This window comes from Charadrius vociferus, unplaced genomic scaffold (assembly GCF_000708025.1).
Source record: "Charadrius vociferus isolate BGI_N301 unplaced genomic scaffold, ASM70802v2 scaffold125, whole genome shotgun sequence".
In the NCBI taxonomy this organism is placed as follows: Eukaryota; Metazoa; Chordata; class Aves; order Charadriiformes; family Charadriidae; genus Charadrius; species Charadrius vociferus.
In genome coordinates this window covers 5,041,892-5,059,845 of record NW_009649036.1, presented here as the reverse complement: position 1 = coordinate 5,059,845, position 17,954 = coordinate 5,041,892, and the positions used below count along the sequence as shown (strand labels likewise).

At 36.2% G+C, this 17,954-nt stretch overlaps 1 protein-coding gene across 3 annotated transcripts in view; it reads left to right on the top strand.

The window, feature by feature from the left end:
* Positions 1–17,954, top strand: part of MON2 (MON2 homolog (S. cerevisiae)) — a 63,212-nt gene that overhangs the window by 26,642 nt on the left and 18,616 nt on the right. For 2 of the 3 annotated variants that reach the window (XM_009887822.1, XM_009887821.1), the window contains exons 20-27: positions 2,208–2,318; positions 3,104–3,279; positions 6,472–6,634; positions 7,144–7,437; positions 8,175–8,373; positions 9,725–10,353; positions 15,027–15,170; positions 16,000–16,128. In XM_009887822.1, coding sequence (XP_009886124.1) covers positions 2,208–2,318; positions 3,104–3,279; positions 6,472–6,634; positions 7,144–7,437; positions 8,175–8,373; positions 9,725–10,353; positions 15,027–15,170; positions 16,000–16,128 — 1,845 coding nt within the window. Of the gene's footprint in view, positions 1–2,207; positions 2,319–3,103; positions 3,280–6,471; positions 6,635–7,143; positions 7,438–8,174; positions 8,374–9,724; positions 10,354–15,026; positions 15,171–15,715; positions 15,734–15,999; positions 16,129–17,954 lie in introns of all 3 variants that reach the window. The other variant, XM_009887820.1, reaches the window with a different exon arrangement.

The window sequence follows — 17,954 nt, the reverse complement described above, 5'->3', positions numbered from 1 at the left end:
AGTTTTATTAATAAAGATCTCATGGAAACTCCATTTTAAAGTGTAATTTAAAAAAAAAAAATTAAATTGTATTTGCATGTTTTGGTTTACGCACTCTTTTTTTGCAAACTGAATGCATTGCAATTTGAATTTAAAAGTGAATTTATATATTTAAATTCCAATATTTTAACATCTCTTATTGACTTTATGCTGATGTCATTCTGTATACATTTTAAACATGGCAATGTTTAAAATGATCAATTTATTATACTTCATATATGTGTTATAATTAAGGTAACACAAACAGGTTTCACTTTGGATTCACATAGTATGAACATATATAGGAAGATCTTAAGATATGTTTTTGTGTCCTTACCAGATAGATTGAAGTCATTAGATTTACTAACAAAGAGTGTGGTAGTTTTAAAAACGTTTAAGTTAACATTTTGAATGGTCTCTTTAAGAGAATACTGTACAAATATGAAAATAGATGTCGTACTCCTATTTCAATTTCTTAAGTATTTTAATTTCAACATGAAAAATATGCTCTGTCAAGGAAAAAAAAAATCTTCAGTTTTGAATTTGAAACTAAAAACAGGTGACAATGTAATTGTAAAGTTTTAATTCTCTACACAGATGTGTAGAAGAGTGAAATACGAAACCAGGGTTCTATTTAAAGTGGGTAAAGGAGAAAGCTTTTCTTTCTCATTTTCCAGAAAGTGTCTGATACTTCCTTAGAATCAGTTCATTACTTCAAACAGTATTAAGGATTGTCCCTCTTTAACCTTATTTGTGGAGATTATCTTCACATCATCTTTCATCTAGAACAAATCTGGATACTTTGGGGTTTAAAGACTTAAAGCATGGGCGTCTCTTTTTCTTGTCTTTTTTTCCCCCTTAAAGACAATAAGGTTCACCATCCACATCTTGAGACTCTGTGTTTTCATCTAGTAAGCAGTCTATTAGCCACTGTGGGTATTTGTCACTGTTTTGTAGGAAATACGCAGTCTATTTCAATTTCTTTTAAAGTACTGCTTTATTTCCTTTTAAACCTAAGTCGTCGAGGTACAATAAGGAAGGAGAAAACACCAGCTGCAAATTCAGTTAAACACAATCTGAGAGAAAAATTCATTCTCTGTCTCTGTAACTGATTATCTGATCAGATTCAGAGCACCATGAAGTAGTTCAAATTCTCTCTTTTTTATGTAAGGTAACAAAAATGTAAGTAATTCAAGAGAGTAGCTGTTTTCTTGTCTGCATTTTTTAACATTAAGTTAGTTCTTCTGCATCATCCTCCTTTTTAGTTTTGCTAGTGGCTGATAAGGGAATGGTCCACCAACCAAAACAATCAGCCTTCCTTATGATCCTGCCTTGGACGTTGATTCTGGATTCTCACACCATCTGCACTAGGGCTGGAAGGGTGGGTGGAAATAATTATGTAGAGGTCAATGAAACTGTAGACTTACATTATTTGTTTGAGGGTAATGTGTCAGATATGGGAGTACAGTTCATACTAGGTATCTGCGATGGATTTTCACAATGTTTTTAATTTTTCTGTTCTAAAAAAAGCAATTGGCAAACAAATTAGCTTTAGATAATTAGGAGACAGAGAAATGAAGACATGCATATGAAACTTAAGCTTGAAATAGTGTTCACCATTGTTTGTCATGTTTTTGAAATAACGAGTGTAAGGTTTATTTTACATTTGCTATGTAGTTACTTTTTGTATTTGATAATATAGAAGAGCAGACACTTTCTGTGTTGGCTACTGTCGTGCTTCCTCACTTGATTATGTTAAGCAGTGTGTGAAAGATGAAACTTTGAATTTTAGAGTAGCTTAAGGCTAAAAAATCTGAGAGTTTCAGGCGTTCTGTTGTCTGGTGCTTTTTAATCAGTCATTATCTCAATTAGCAGTTAGTGTATTCAGTTTGGAAAATGTATTGGCTTCAACTGCTGTGGTTTTCATTATGTTTCCTTCTGTGTCTTTCACTGCTTCCTCTTGCTTCCTTATTCAGAAGGTATGTCTGTCCAAAAGATAATATTATTTTTTTTTTTTTACTGTTAAAGCTAATTTTATCCTTTGGAGATTAATTGTATTGTTGTAAAAAAAAATAAATTATTGTATGTAAATTCTAATATAAGTAAAATATCAATTTGTAAAATACTACGTATATACAAATCTTGGTTAAATAAAAGTCACTTTTAACAAAACACTGGTGTGTTTTCAGGTCTGTCAGCATCCAAACTCCAGAATGAGAGAATGGGGAGCAGAAGCTTTAACTTCTCTCATTAAAGCAGGACTGACATTCAGCCATGATCCTCCGTTATCTCAAAATCAGGTAAAGTAAGTTTAAGAGCATCTGCTTTCCTCCTTTTCTGGAACTTAAAATGAACATGAGATCAAAATTTTCCCTAGAGGAAGTTTTCTACAGTTCAATGAATAGGAGGTATTTATAAAGCAACTTTACTATTGAGTTTATAAAGCCTACAGCTGTAACATTCAGATGTAACTATTGAGAATCACCTCATGCATTCCAATGAACTACCGTCCTTCCTTTTTCAAATACATACCAAAGAGTGGGGATGTTTGCATATTATGTCCGTTTGATAGAACAAATTACGGATCACCCTGAGTGCCAGACAATTCCAGAATGTTTAGAAGTATTTATGTGATGTGGTGGCAGGTAAAAAATAAATTGCCTAACCTTCCAAATCACAGGTATTCAATCCCTTATTAATAAAACATTCTAATATTTTTACTGAGGTTCAATGGATAGTTTTTTCAAGGTCTCTTTAGTAGGAAGCTGAGTCTAGCCCTGCTGAGGAACGTATAGTTGCATGGTGGTTTTTATGCAACTGTGACAGCATGCTGTAGCTACTGCCTGAGGGACCTGGAGAACAAGGGGGTGGGGGGTGGGAATGTAGATTTCTGGCTGAGATACTTTATAAACATTTTTTTAGAAAGGCCACTCTGACACTGAATTTGAGCATTTAATAAATGATTCACTGAATTCGTTTAATGAATCTTCAATTGGTACTGTATGTTTTCACTTATTATACGTAAAAATAATTAAGGATCAGATAAATTTTAGCATCCTTAATATGCTTTATTGTTTACTTTTAGAGACTGCAGTTGCTTTTATTGAATCCACTAAAGGAACTGTCAAATATTAGTCATCCTGATATCAGGATCAAGCAGCTGGAGTGTGTGCTACAGATTTTGCAAAGTCAAGGTGACAGCTTAGGACCTGGTTGGCCGTTGGTACTTGGAGTCATGGGGGCAATCCGAAGTGATCAGGGGTAAGTGGTGGAGATAAACTTGTAAAATCATGTACGATAAGAATAGTAGAAAGAATTCTGCTTTTTTTTTTTCTTACTTTAAATAACCACTTTGATAATAGCCATAATTTTTTATGGTCATTTTTGGCTTATGAAAAATTTTACTCAACAAAAATACAGTTTTTAATTTTTCCTGTACCACACTTTTATTTTACTCAATTAATCTTCCAGAAGACCAGAGTATTGTTCCACTCTACCTTTTCCTGTGGTCAGCATGCAGTATACGCTGAGGAGTACTCCTCGTGCCAATTCATTTGATCTTAATCATCTGCTGGACTCATCTCTGGTGTTTGCAGATAGTTCTGTATGACTTAGCTGTTGCTCACAGTTCCTCTGTTTCTTTTTCTTCTGTATCTTTGGGTAGTCTCTACTGTGTGTCATCTTCTGAATGCTCTCTCTTTTTGTTGAAGCCTTCCTCTCTGAATGGCTGCTGGTAGTACAAGGATGGAAGATTATTTACTTGCTGTGGGCGAATCCCTTGACTAACACAGCTGACTCTTGCCTACAGAGGGGAATGTTACTGGTCCTCTTGCCCACAAGGGAAAGTGAGAGGTGAAGTTGCAAGGACTTTTTTTGAAATGAGCAGTGAAATGAACATCTGGCCCTGAAACTGTAAGCACCAAGAGCTATACCCACAAACTTAGACCATGTTATTCCTTCTTCGGTGCTAGTCAAGACTAGTGCCAGGATAGGCCAGGATACGTCAGCAAGTAACTCGTATCAGAAGAATTCACCTTTTGCCTCACCTTACCTTCTGTCTTCTGGCCATGTGAAGACTTCCTAAAGCCCCTTCAAATGCTTGAAGGATTTTGCTCTAGTACCAGTATTCCTTGCTCTGGCAGCAGCGCTCACCAAAATGCCCAAAGATGTTGGCGTTCTTGGCTGTGAACATCCTCTTTTTGGTAACCATGCTTCCTTTGGTACCTGCTGTTTCCACACTTGGTGCAGTGTGTTCTATGGTTCCTACATGCCTTTTGATTTTTACTGTGGTTGTTGATCAATGAGAACCGACACAGATTCCTTCTCAAGTCAGTTTCAGATCCTTTTACATCTCAAACCCATAGTTCACTGGCAGATATCTCAAGATGTTACTAAGATCTTGCGTTACATCTTAGTCTTCTCCCACAAAGCATATAGAATAATCTACTTTTCTTCAACTACACAGCACTGTTTGCCCACATCATATCAACTACAGTATGAAAAAAAATGAAGCAAGCCTCCTTTTTCTTGGGAAACAACAGAATTTCTTGTCTCACAGCTGTGAGCATAAGATGCGGGCACTGTTATCATACTTTAAATATAAACTTATTGACCATGAGACTTTCTTCAGAAGTGTATTCCCTCTGGTCAGCGAACATCCTGGATTACAGGACAGAAATCCATTTACCTTCCAGAAGAACTTCTTGGCAGGCTGCTATAAATACAGAAGATGCTATTTTGAGAACCGGTGATACTTTAGTCACTTCTTGATTGCATGGCACTAGCCTGCCAAACAAAAGGAAGTCTTTATTTGAAGAATTTTTCAATGGGATACTCCTGTTTATTTTAAGGATAGATAAAGCCCTATGTGATCTTAAGTTTTCAAGCTAAGCTTAAGTTTCCTGCATTTATATTTACCTTTTCGGTTACCACCTATAACATTAAGGACAATTTTACATTTTGAAGAGCTGTACTCCTGTTGCCACTTGTGTGAGGGACTTTGAAGCCTTTCTCCAAACGCATAGTAGTGTGGGACATTAATTGGGAAATGAACTGTTTTGAATTTGTTTTAGCTGTCTCACATTTGAAGATTAGAAAGAGAGGTTACTTTCTCATTAACTTAGCTCTTCAAAATGAGCAGTGTTACTGCACTTTCATTTCCTGTCTCCTTCCCTTCTGTCTTAGAATCCTTGAAGGTCACATACCTCTGGAACTTTGTAGTGGAGAGGGAACTGCAGCAGTTTCGGTTGTATTTCACTTTATAGACTTCTGTAACGAATATGGGAGAAAGTAGTGTGTGAGCATTTCTTCCACGAACATAGCAATGATAAATCCTTTGATCTTATGTTGTAGGATGGATGTCTCTCTACAGTATGCATCATATCAGAGAATTATCTGTTGTACCATTTTTGTCCATGTGAGGTTTCTTGTGCATTCCTCGGGCTTCCATAGCATTTTGGCTGTTACGATACAATGGAAATGGTCCACTTATGATGTTAATTTTGAATTAATTGAAAAAATTATTATTTTATTTAGCATTCTGAAATATGTAACTGACATCTGTATTCTGAATTTTTTCCTGGGATATATGTTCTGAAAGATACTAAGTTTCTGTATTACAAACTTTTGGACACGAAACATTAAGCATTAAAAAAACCCAAAACTATAGTGAAATTTAAATGCAGCTTCCCTATTTTGTATTATCTACATTCCAACTCTCCTTTCGAGTCCTTCATTTTGTCTCTCACTAAACAAGGGTTTAGTTATAGATGACCTTGCTGCTTCTGAGAGCTCCTTGTCACAAACCTTGTCACTATACTACATTTTGTTTTATGTTTATATTCAGAATTTAATTCTGAAGGCAAAGTATTTATTAAAGATCTATTTAATGGCAGATAGTTTGAAAAGATTTTGTCTAAGCAAGTAAGACTACTGTTATGTTAGCATGCATCTTTCCTAATAAATAAAACCACATTTCCCTACCTGTTTGGTGTACATTATGTAATTTGTAACTGCTGATACAGTTTTTTGGAAGATTATTATGGCTAAACTTAAGATTTGTTTTGTCCATTGTGGCTTATTTAGAATGTTTTAGCTGATGCATTTGAACTAACAAGTCCTAGAACTCTAGAACAGAGAAGTGGACTTTACTATATAAAACTAGCTGAGGACCACTGGAGAGACTAAACTTCAGCTTCACTAGCTATTTAACATGGACTAAAGTACTTCTTCAGAATTTGAAGCTTCAACCTAATGCTATACCTCAAAAAAACCTCTAGTTGAAACATTTAAAAATGTTGCAAATTCATCTCAAAAACACTAAATGGATTTTTTTCTCTTTTAAATAAATAATGCTATCTCCTGAGGTATTGTATTCAAAACATTCCTGTGCTCCTAAAGAAATTTGAAATGAGAGTGTGTGTGTGTGTTTTGTTTTTGTTTTGTTTTTTTAAGAGAGTCCTTAATACGGACTGCATTCCAGTGTCTTCAGTTGGTTGTGACAGACTTTCTTCCAACAATGCCATGTACTTGCCTACAGATAGTTGTTGAAGTTGCAGGAAGCTTTGGACTTCACAATCAAGAGCTAAATATTAGCTTAACTTCAATTGGTCTGTTGGTGAGTTTTATATTAACCTACAGTGATGCTGCTTCTGGCTTTCATTTTCCTTTTTTTTTTTTTTTATGAGAATTAATCTGTAATCAATGCTGCAAATGAAAGCCAAAACCTATTTTTTGAGTTCTTACTGAACTCCCATGGTGTCATTTGGAATCATATGTAAATCGAGTGAGCACAATTTATCTTTAATCTGTATGACACCAGAGTTGGTTAAAGAAATTGTATTGTCTTGTAGCCATATTCATCAGTATCTTATTTTTAATACATAGTTTCCCTTTCTAGTACTTCATGTATAACTGGGACCTAAAAGCTGAGGCTAAGAAAAATACTGTCTGCGCCTTGCAGTATTTATGTGCTGATCTTTTTCCATCAGTGTAGGAGAATTAATATCTTGATCTACTTCACAAAATACTTTTAAATGTGGAAGTGAGAAACAATTGATTTCATGATCATTAAGAGCATTATAATATTTTTATCGTACAACGGCGTATGTCTTATTTATTTTGTAGTGGAATATTTCGGATTATTTTTTCCAAAGAGGTGAAATAATTGAAAAGGAGCTGAACAAAGAAGAAGCAGTGTTACAGAAACAGGCAGAAGAAAAGGGAGTGATGCTCAATCGACCTTTTCATCCTGCACCACCGTTTGACTGTCTTTGGTTATGCCTATATGCCAAACTTGGAGAACTGTGTGTGGATCCCCGACCTGCAGTTAGAAAGAGTGCTGGGCAGACATTGTTTTCTACTATTGGTGCTCATGGAACTTTATTGCAACATTCAACGTGGCACACAGTAATATGGAAGGTATGATGTGTAAGCTTCCACTGCAGATATTTTAAATTGCATTCACGTTTCAATAAACATTGACATGCTATTTTAATATCAATTAGCTGGTTTATTAAGACATTAAGGTGGCAGAAGTCTGATTTCTTGGGTTTTGGGTGTGTTTTTTTACACTTTCTCTTCTCTGGCCCTTAAAGCCTCTTATGAAATGTAATTTTTATATCTTGATCATTTCGTTCTTACTCAGGAGCTAGATAAAAAGGCTGTTCCCTTTCTACAAGGATGAATGACTCATTTGTGAGAAAATATGGAGATGTGTGAGGGTCATGCGATTGGACTGATCTGATACTAGATTGAGCTTTGCTTTGCACTCTGTTTTGGCTCTCTTCTCTGAGCGGATTTGCCAAATGCCCTGTTCTAGATCACAGTCATGTTGGTTGTGCCTTATGGAAAAATCAGGCTGTACTTGAGTCTGCCTGTTGTACCTGTGAGGTATCTGAGGTCCATGGGTTTTAGCCTTCTGTTGATGCTAACACTGTTCTCGGTGGTTTTGATCATGCTGTTCCTAACCCTTTTCAAACACACGTCAGTTGGCTGATTCTTACTCTTAGCTGTTGCAGAGACTGTTTAGAGTAATTCTCAAGGTGACACAGTGACAGAAAGGATAATGGAAAAATTACTATTTTCTCTTGTTTTACCATGAATACAACTATGTTCTTTGAAAAGTTGCTTTTTTGCTCTTTTTCTGACTATTACAGGTTTTATTTCACCTGTTGGATAGGGTTCGAGAATCTTCTACCACAGCTGACAAAGAGAAGATTGAATCAGGAGGAGGCAACATTCTCATCCATCATTCAAGGGATACAGCTGAGAAACAGTGGGCTGAGACATGGGTATTAACACTGGCTGGAGTTGCAAGAATATTTAACACCAGGAGATACTTACTGCAGCCATTAGGTAAAATTTATAGTTTAAAGTTATTGAAAGATACAGTAATAAGCTTTTGGAGTTTGTTTATTTTTTCAGTTAAAGTACTGGGCTAGAATCTTAATCTTAGCTTAAAAGTGTGTTCTGTTATGTCTCACCTCAAATGTGATGAAAATTAAGGAGTTTTTAGTTTATGCACCTTAGAGCCAAAAATTGTAGGTACCAATTTAATCTTCTGCATCACAATACTTGAGATTAAATCTCACTAGTCACAATTCTGGGTGCCAAATAGCTTTAATTTATAGTAGCCTGATACCAATAATAATTCCTCTCTTCTTTTGGTTGTCAAAACGTATTTCTCCTTTTGTCTTTCTAAGGTTATGCAACACTTGCCTAGAACTCTTCTGTGGCATCAGTGTGTCAAGTTTAACAGGGCTTTTACAATGTAAAGACAACTCAGTTGTAAAGTCAGTGAAGTATTGAACGTTTACATTCTTCAATTGTATGTAGTAATATTTTACAATATCTTGGTAAATGACCTAATGTTTAATTCCTATAAGGAGAAAGTGAAAAGGAAATAGGGAGTGTTTGACTTGCAAAGAAAACTCCCCATTACATTAATGTACCTTCACCATCCCATATTTAACTAGAAATAAGTTGTGTTTTATTTCCGTTTTGTTATTTGTGATACAAATATCAACATACTAATAGCTGTCAAGAGTATTGGTCATTTGCAGAAATGTAGTAGACTTTAAACTATATTAGACTTGAGTTAAAGCTGAATAAAAAAGTCAAACATTACAGGGCTACTTTAATTATTCAAACCCTGTAATTAGTAACATAGAAAACTGAAGGTTAAGGCTAAATTTAATGAAAAAGTCAAACTTCAAAAATGAAATCTTTCTCCACAGTACAATTATCAGAGCTTTTTAAAATCAGTTCTTTATTAGAGGCATTGCATGACTGTAGATTTCACCCTTAATTCCTTCTGCATGCTTTTTGAAATCGACAGGCATCTGGTATGTATAATAACACACCTGTTTCACCATCCTGAATAAAAAAAAAACCACAACTATATTTTTCTGGTATGGGATGTGGTATGTGATTTTTCGCTAACAAATGCAACATAAACATAGATATATTGTTTCATTCTTCATATTTGTGTGTTTCTCCGTCACATTCATTCTTTCTGGTTACGGTTGAACTGAGATATTCGGAAAGTCATTCAAGCCATCACCTAACCTCATGAAATTTCTCTGTATTAGAGTAACAAGTACATGAACAGCCTTTTAGAGACAGGGTGGGTGGGAAGGGGAAGAGAAATCCAGTTCCAATGTGATTATTTTTTTTTTTCCTCTCTCTCTCTTTTTTTTTTTAATAGGAGACTTTTCCCAAGCCTGGGATGTTCTTCTTGATCACATCCAATCAGCAGCTCTCAGCAAAAATAATGAAGTTTCCTTGGCTGCTCTGAAAAGCTTCCAGGAGATCTTACAAATTGTTTCTCCTGTCCGAGACTCGGAGAAGCCTGATACACCACCTGCTATCAATGTTTCTGTACCTGTGGTGGTGGGGACAACAACTGCCACTAGTCTTGGCAGATCATTCATGAGGACTGACTCCATAGGAGAAAGACTAGGAAGATACAATGGATCTGAACCACCTGTAATAACAGATGAGATTGAAGATTTGAATCTTTGGTGGGCAGCCTGGAACAGCTGGTATAGGATTGGTTCAGAAAGTACAAGGCCTCCAATTACTTGTGATAAATTGACTTTCATTCCCAGCCAGCCTTTTCTTACAGCTTTAATTCAGATATTCCCAGCTCTTTACCAGCACATCAAGACTGGTTTCAGCATGGATGATCTCCAAAAGCTGGGTGTCATTTTGCACGGTGCTGTTTCAGTTCCAATCAGTTCTGATGCTTCCCCTTTCATCCTTCCATCTTACACTGAAGCAGTTTTGACAAGTTTACAGGAAGCGGTGCTTACAGCTTTAGATGTTTTACAAAAGGTAATAATGTGACTTCAAATGCATGGTGAAAGGTAAACTACACTGTGTCTTAATTCTTCTTCTCAGAACCATAGTGTGGTGACTTAAACATGATTTTTTTTCATTATTTATAATTGCACGGTGTACTATATTAAAACAATCAGATCTCTGTTCCTGGTGCAACCCAGGTGCTCTGCAGTGAAAGGAATGGTGTAATCTTTTTATCAAATGCATTTTTGCGTGATTGCAGAAATACCCTAACTGTTGTGCTGTGTTTGTAGCCATTTACTTGTCTACTTTATCTGTTAAAGTATTGTACAGTTATAAAGGTCTGTACATGGAGTTGGGGGACCAGTCCCTCAAACAGTATTCTTTATGTTACCCAGGTACTGCCATAGACAAAGTCTAGAAGAATAGTGATCATGAAAACTTTGATTTCCTGCAAAACATAGAATATAAAAAGGTCTCTGGCAGACCACCTACTTTCTTGCCTCTTGTTAATCGGCTGTTTAAGGAAAATGCTGCATCTCTGCTTAAGAAGTTCTTACTATAGAACTCATCCTCAAAGAGCACCTTTCATGCAACTGAATCTGTAAACAACAAATTAAGGTGTCCTTTTTCTGGATAGTTAAGAAAAAAGTATTGCTTCTTTCTTTCTGGAGGTGTAAAATATCACCTTGCAAAATACATTGTTCATTCAGAAAATGTATTTATTCAAAAGAAGCTAAGTTGATAATGAATGAGATCATGCATTTATATTAAGCACTGCTTTAAAACAACAACCAGCCCCTCCTCCAGCCCCCCCCCCAACCTACTTGGGAAATGCCAGAATTAAAACTATCTGTGTGACCTGACTTCTTCGTTCCCTTTGGGCTTTCATGTTATGACTACTTTGCTTAACTATGTGGTCATACCTCCCCCCCAGCACCTGACAGCATCCTGCCCCATTTAGCTCACAAAACACGTGGTGCCTCCTAAATAAGCAGCAATTCAATGTCTTGTTTTCTTTTTGCTTGGCGTGAGTTGAGTTATCCCATGCTTACTTAATGATTCTGCCTTGCTTGTGGGATTTATCTTGCAGTCATTCCTTCAGTTTATGGGTTTAACAATTATTCATGAATGTATTTTGAGAACAGAGGTATAAGATTAGAAGTTGGTATTAAATCTCAGTTTTATATGTGGGGATATAAATAACATGAAGTTATAACACCAGTGGTATCCACTACATTTTCATCCTTTTCGAGTCAGGCTTGACCCTTTTGCACCCTTCCCTTTCCAGCAGCTCAGCTCTGCCCAAGTGCTGTTTTCCCTACTTAATCACTCCATATCATCTCATATTTTTCTGATTCTTTGCTGGTCTCCTTATCCAGATGTTCTTAGTTCCCAAAGGCTGCAGGCATTAGCGCTTTTCAAGGAAGGGTTTACGAGAGTTTTTAACATGAGGAAAAACAGCACATTTTTTTATGTTCTTGTCAAGGTGTTAAACTGGTTTAGCTGAAGTTTCCTTAAACAGTAACAAAAGCAGTAAGTCCCCATGAGAACCAGAGACATCTCCTGTTCCCCTTTCCCAATCTAAATTGTTAGCATGGCAGTTACAAACCTTTGCAAAAACAGACTTAGATAGGAAGGTATCTCATTTTATACAGTACCTCCCACACCATCTGTAGTTATATTACTAACAGAACAGCACTGAAATCACTAAAAAAATAAGTTAAAGTATATTTGGGCATCGGTAAGTTCTGTGAAGTCACATGATCGCTCCTCTTGGCTATGTAACACAGTACAATTCACATGACTAGGCAGCCAGCCAGCGCTGATGTGGAGCAAAGGCCATCCATCAGATGGTTTTGCTGGAGGCCACAGTATCTTCTTCCTCTATTCAAATGAAAGAATACGCTCAGAAGTACATACAGGAGCTAGTGGAGCGGTTAAAGAAGAGTATGTAAATATTTGCCACCTTCTTTGAAGAAACGAAATGTTTCTTACATGTTTACACATGGGATCAGATTAAATTTTGTTCTTTGCTGATACAGGAAGATTTGGGTCAGTTGTGATTTTCTGAGAAGTTCTGGAACAGCTTTGCTGTTGGAATAGCATGAGAAAACCCTGACAGTTTTAAGACTGAGCCCCTGACAGGTTTAATAAAGAGATTTTATGATATGATTGCACTAGCAAAGGACACTGCATCTCAGGAACACAGGACTGGAAGGGAACGTTGGTTCTGCTTTCAGTTTGTTTTGTTCTTCATTTTCTCTGTATTTCTCATTAGAGCATGTTTTCTGGTCTTTCCTTGCTGTAGCGTAAGTGCCTGCTTCATCACTGTAGCTCAGATGAAGTTTGTACTCAAGCCCAAATTCTCTGATTATTCTCAGTCCCTCCCTACATTCACTCTAGGTCAACTCTACAGTGAGCGAGCTGGCTCATCAGCCAGAGGAACACAGATACATACTCGGGGATCAGATACATTTGAATTCTGCCTCTGCAGGCAGCATGGGTGCAAACCTCTTGAGCTATGAATGTGGTAAACTCAAGGCTGTATTTACATATACCAATGGTAGAGACTTAGCTATGGAGAGCTGTAAAAAAAAAAACCAAAAAAACAGTAGTCCATGACAGTAGTTCCACTGGGAGTTGTTAGATAAATCTGAACTATTAAAAAATGTGAAGGTTAGTACCAGAATGCTTTAAAGCATAAATTTCTGAAACTTAAGTACTGCGTCAATTTTTGCAACAAACAATGATCTGCAGAGTATTTTATTTTAGGGTTTGTTTGTGTTTTGTTGTTGCCTGACCATTACTTTTTGATTTATAGATGTCTCTTAAGTATGTAAAAAAAGTGCACTTAATGCAGTAGATAGTACTCTGTTTTATAAGTTGCTCTTAAAGATACTTTCAACATCTTTTGTCATGCATTTTGCTAGGCTTTTTTTAGATAAAAGTTACCTGGTGTTAGTCAGAAGCATAAACCTCTTTGAAAAGCAATTCTAGTTAGATGAATTTTCAAAACTAAGTGACCTAATTCTCCTTTTTTTTTAATATTATATGGATAATCTTTAGAGTTGAAAATACCCCAGTAGACTGGATAGAAAATGATTCTATTTGCAAAATAAAATTTTACGAGTTTTGTAAAATATTAAGAAGCTACTCATGCATAAACTTCAAATAGGAAGTAGTTATTGCTTTTGTTCACCAGTACAGAAAAAGCAGCATCTGAAATTATTTGCCACTGATCCTGAAATGAATAATAATCATCATCATCATCATCATCTAACAATATGGAGTGAACGGCAAACGTATTTTGAAGTGTTGCTATTATAGATGTTAAGATAGTCTTTTGTGGGTAATGTAAGTTGCATCTGTGCAAGTAAGTTGCATCCATACAAAAGTTATCCGGGGGTTTGTGGATGCTATCTTTTCCTTTCTAATACATTTGTTGGTCTATAAAACGATTTTTACACCTTTTCTGGTAGGTATGTAATCTTGCATTGACCTGTTAAAATTTAGTGCAGTGACTTCAGTGCAAGAGCATATCAGCAGAAATTGTCTTACAGCATGTTGAATACTTTTAGATCAGCAATCAACCTTTTAGTCTTTCGCCACACAAGTGGGTATCTAGCATCAAAGCATCTTTTTCAGGGTTCAGTACAGTCTTGAACTTGAGCACCAGCAGAGCAGTATGGCTTTATAGAAGGAGTGCTACAGTAGGGTGATCTAGCGATGACAGTACCTCTAGCCCCTGTTGGCTTGCTCCCTCTCATGGCTGGAGACTCAAGATTTTGCTAGCCCGTGGACTGCCACAGCTCATGACGCAACCCCAGCATGAGCTGCACTCAAACAGCTTCAGAGCTTGAGTGAGTTCAGCCACAACTTGTCATGGATGATCTGTGGTTAATGAAAAAGGGGTTTGATTCCTCCCCAGAGAAAAAAGACAGTACAAGCACGAGGTCTTTTTGTGGAGCAATAAATAGACTGTTTCTTGAAGCTTTGAGAGCAGAGACTTTGAGAGGAAAAGCAAGACATTTAAAATGACAGAATATAATTGGAGTAACTTCATAGAATTATTGTATCCGGCTTTGAAAATAAATGCGCTAAGTTTGCCTTGGGATTTATATTGCAACAGGAAATCATTAGCCTATGACAGCATGATATTTCATTGACATCTTCTAAGTACACCCTTCCTGACATGTTTTTCATTTTAAAGCAAGATTATGAGTTTCAGCTATACCAAAATCATATCATTCTCATTTTATTTATGTTCCTTTCTGTAAGACAAAATTTTAACTACTTATGAAAACCAGGTATGAATTACTTCTGAGATTCAAATGTTCCTTGAAGTAGAACTTAAAGAAGATGTGCCTGAGATCAACAGACAAGACCTATATAAAACTTATATTTTGCTGTCGTGTCAAAGGGGAGTTTGTAAAGAAAAGATATCTTTTATTGGATGAAATGAGATAGCCGTATTTACTAAACTATATATGCCCAGGTATCTTGCCCCTCAATTTACTTTAATAAAACAACAAAACTTTCTTTCCTTAAACTGTTAGAACTGTACACTGTCTTTTATACAGCATGACTCTTGCATGGTCTTATATGGGATTTTTTTTTCTTTAGGAGCTCCTTGTACTGATGCAGATTTTTGAATATGAAAGCTTAAGATACATATTAAGCTTTTGTATTTTCGTCTGGTATAGGCTATATGTGTGGGCTCAGAAAGTATGCAGATAATGTATCCTGCAATCTTCGACCAGCTGCTGGCTTTTGTAGAATTTTCCTGCAAGCCTCCACAGTATGGACAGCTGGAAACAAAGCACATTGCAAATGCAAAGTATAATCAGGTAATTAATTAGAAATCTCACTTGTTTCACATGGCTGGTGAACCCAATTCAGCTTCAGATATAGGTTGTTTAGCAAGATACATTTATTCCATCTGTAAAAACTTCACTGTGCATGTTGTGTAATAAGTTAATTTATTAGTATTTTTTTACATGCTTTTGTTATCTTCATTTGCTCCCTTTGAACTCTACTTTGCTTTTATGCATTGCATTCCTCCGTGTAGGAAGGGTCTTGCCTGGACATCAGACATAGTGAATGTGTCTGAATTTGTCCAGTGGATTAAGCTAAAATAGCTTGTCCTACATGTGATACCAAATTTAATAGAAAGACATGATAATTTTGAATGGAGAAAATTCCCTCAAGCTGCAAATTTTTGAATTGCACGTGCTGTAGAGAAATGGGACGTGTTCAATAACTATTTTTATCTGTGTACCCTGCTGTTCACTAAGCATGAGCATCTGATTCAGTGTAATCGAAGAGGTAACTATTATGTATGTATTAATTCTTCTTATTCTATTTGTCCTGCAACACAATGGAATCACACTAGATACAACTATTTGCACCGGTGAGTTAAATTTCCTTAAAGATTGTCCTAATGTAGTTGTCTTGCCTAGACTGCAACATTTCTCCTACTTAAATGTACTTTACTTCAATGTAGAGTGCATTTTCATAGTCAGACTACGTTGTATTTGCAGTTTTATTGCTTGGACCATTTTCTTAGCAAACCTTGCATGCATTAAACTGAGAGTTCAATGCAAAACATACGTTTTCTGTTCCTTAATGAATACGTTTTCACATACAGTTCAGTAATTTACTGATTTCTTTTCCTAGGCGGAATGGGTAGCGTTGAATTATGTACCATTTGCTGAGAGATCATTGGAAGTTGTTGTGGACTTATACCAAAAGACAGCTTGCCATAAAGCTGTGGTAACGGAGAAAGTTCTTCAGAATATTATTAAGGTAAAAGTTTGTCCTGCAGATGCTCTGAATTTAATTAGCTTATATTGAAAATCATGAGTTTTATTTTGAGCTAGTGTTAATAAACAGTTTCTGGGAAGCTTAAAGCTTTAGTAAACAAATGGATGTTTTATGAAGATGTGCAGCACGTAGTAATTTCTTTTGGAGCTGCAAGGCTATTGATTAGGCTATATGTATTGTTCTTTAGCTGGATAATGTCAGCATCAGTATTTCAGTGTTAAGATAAAAATGAACAAATGTGTTAGGCCACAAAATATTAATCTTTGAAAGTATTGCGCACCTGAATCTGGTAAGGAGGCCTCTTAGTAATATGGCATTGAAGGCCAAAGACCAATTTCTGTAGACTGGCATATATACTTTGGGGATGTCTGCTCTAGCTATTCCTTTTGATTTGCTTTTAATGACTTTCTGTGTCATTGATGCAACTGTGAAATGTTACGGGTGCACAAATGTGCCTTTAAGGTGAAATTGCCAAACTCTTAACTTCTTCTGACCTTGTTTCTATTTTAGCAAATGATTTTTGGTAAATAATAAAATTAGTTGTAAAAGTCTGGAAAAAAATGTATGCAACGTAAGTTTGTTTGTAATGACTTGGCTGACATTAGGTTGTTCCTGTATAGAAATTTAGAAACGTGAATGTGTTTAAAATAGTTATTTTATTATATTATTATTTTGTTATATTATTATATTACTTATAGTGGTATTATTTGGAATCTATTAGGAATTAAATATTTGTATTTAAAAATTAATGCAGTTGTCTTCTACTTGTGTTTTAATGGAATAGGTGAAACTGATGTAACACCACTTTTCTTTAACATTCACAGTCGATAATAATATGATCTAATGCAGTAGATTAAAATGTTTTTAAAATTACTTTTCATGTCTCTAAAGCCCATGTTGATATTGGAATTAGATTTGACCCCTATGAAAAATGGCAGCAGGAAAAAATATTCTGGTTATCTCTAGGGTTAGATCCTAGCTCTCATGATTTTTGGCCATAGAGAGTTAATTACAATTGACTGAGTCTTGAGAGTAAGAGTGACTCTTTCCTCTTTCCTCCCTTTGCTTTCCTCATATCAGAGACTTCGCTAAAAGCATTGAGAGCGTATGCGTAGTATCCAAATTTAGTCACTATGTGTTTGAAATGTAAATTAAATAATTCGTTTTCCAAGATAGCTTCGTATCAGGTTCCAGTTTGACTAACAATGCGAAAGGAATACACTAATGCGCGCAGCATGGGTTATAAAGAAGAGGAGTTATTGAGAGCGTATGCGTAGTATCCAATTTTAGTCACTATGTGTTTGAAATGTAAATTAAATAATTCGTTTTCCAAGATAGCTTCGTATCAGGTTCCAGTTTGACTAACAATGCGAAAGGAATACACTAATGCGCGCAGCATGGGTTATAAAGAAGAGGAGTTAGAGACCTGCGTGCGGTCACAGGACCACGATCTCATTGCAATTACTGAGACGTGGTGGGATGGCTCACACGACTGGAACATTGTTATGGAGGGCTATGTTCTCTTTAGGAAAGATAGGCCAGTGAGGCGAGGTGAGGTGGTGGAGTTGCTCTTTATGTGAGAGAGCAACTGGAATGTATCGAGCTCTCCCTGGGAGCAGACAAAGAGCAAGTTGAGAGCTTGTGGGTAAGGATTAAGGGGCAGGGTAATATGAGAGACACTGTTGTGGGTGTCTATTACAGGCCACCTGATCAGGATGGGGAAGTTGATGAGGCCTTCTACAGACAGGTGAGAATCGCCTCACAATCACAGGCCTTGATTCTCATGGGGGACTTCAACTACCCTGATA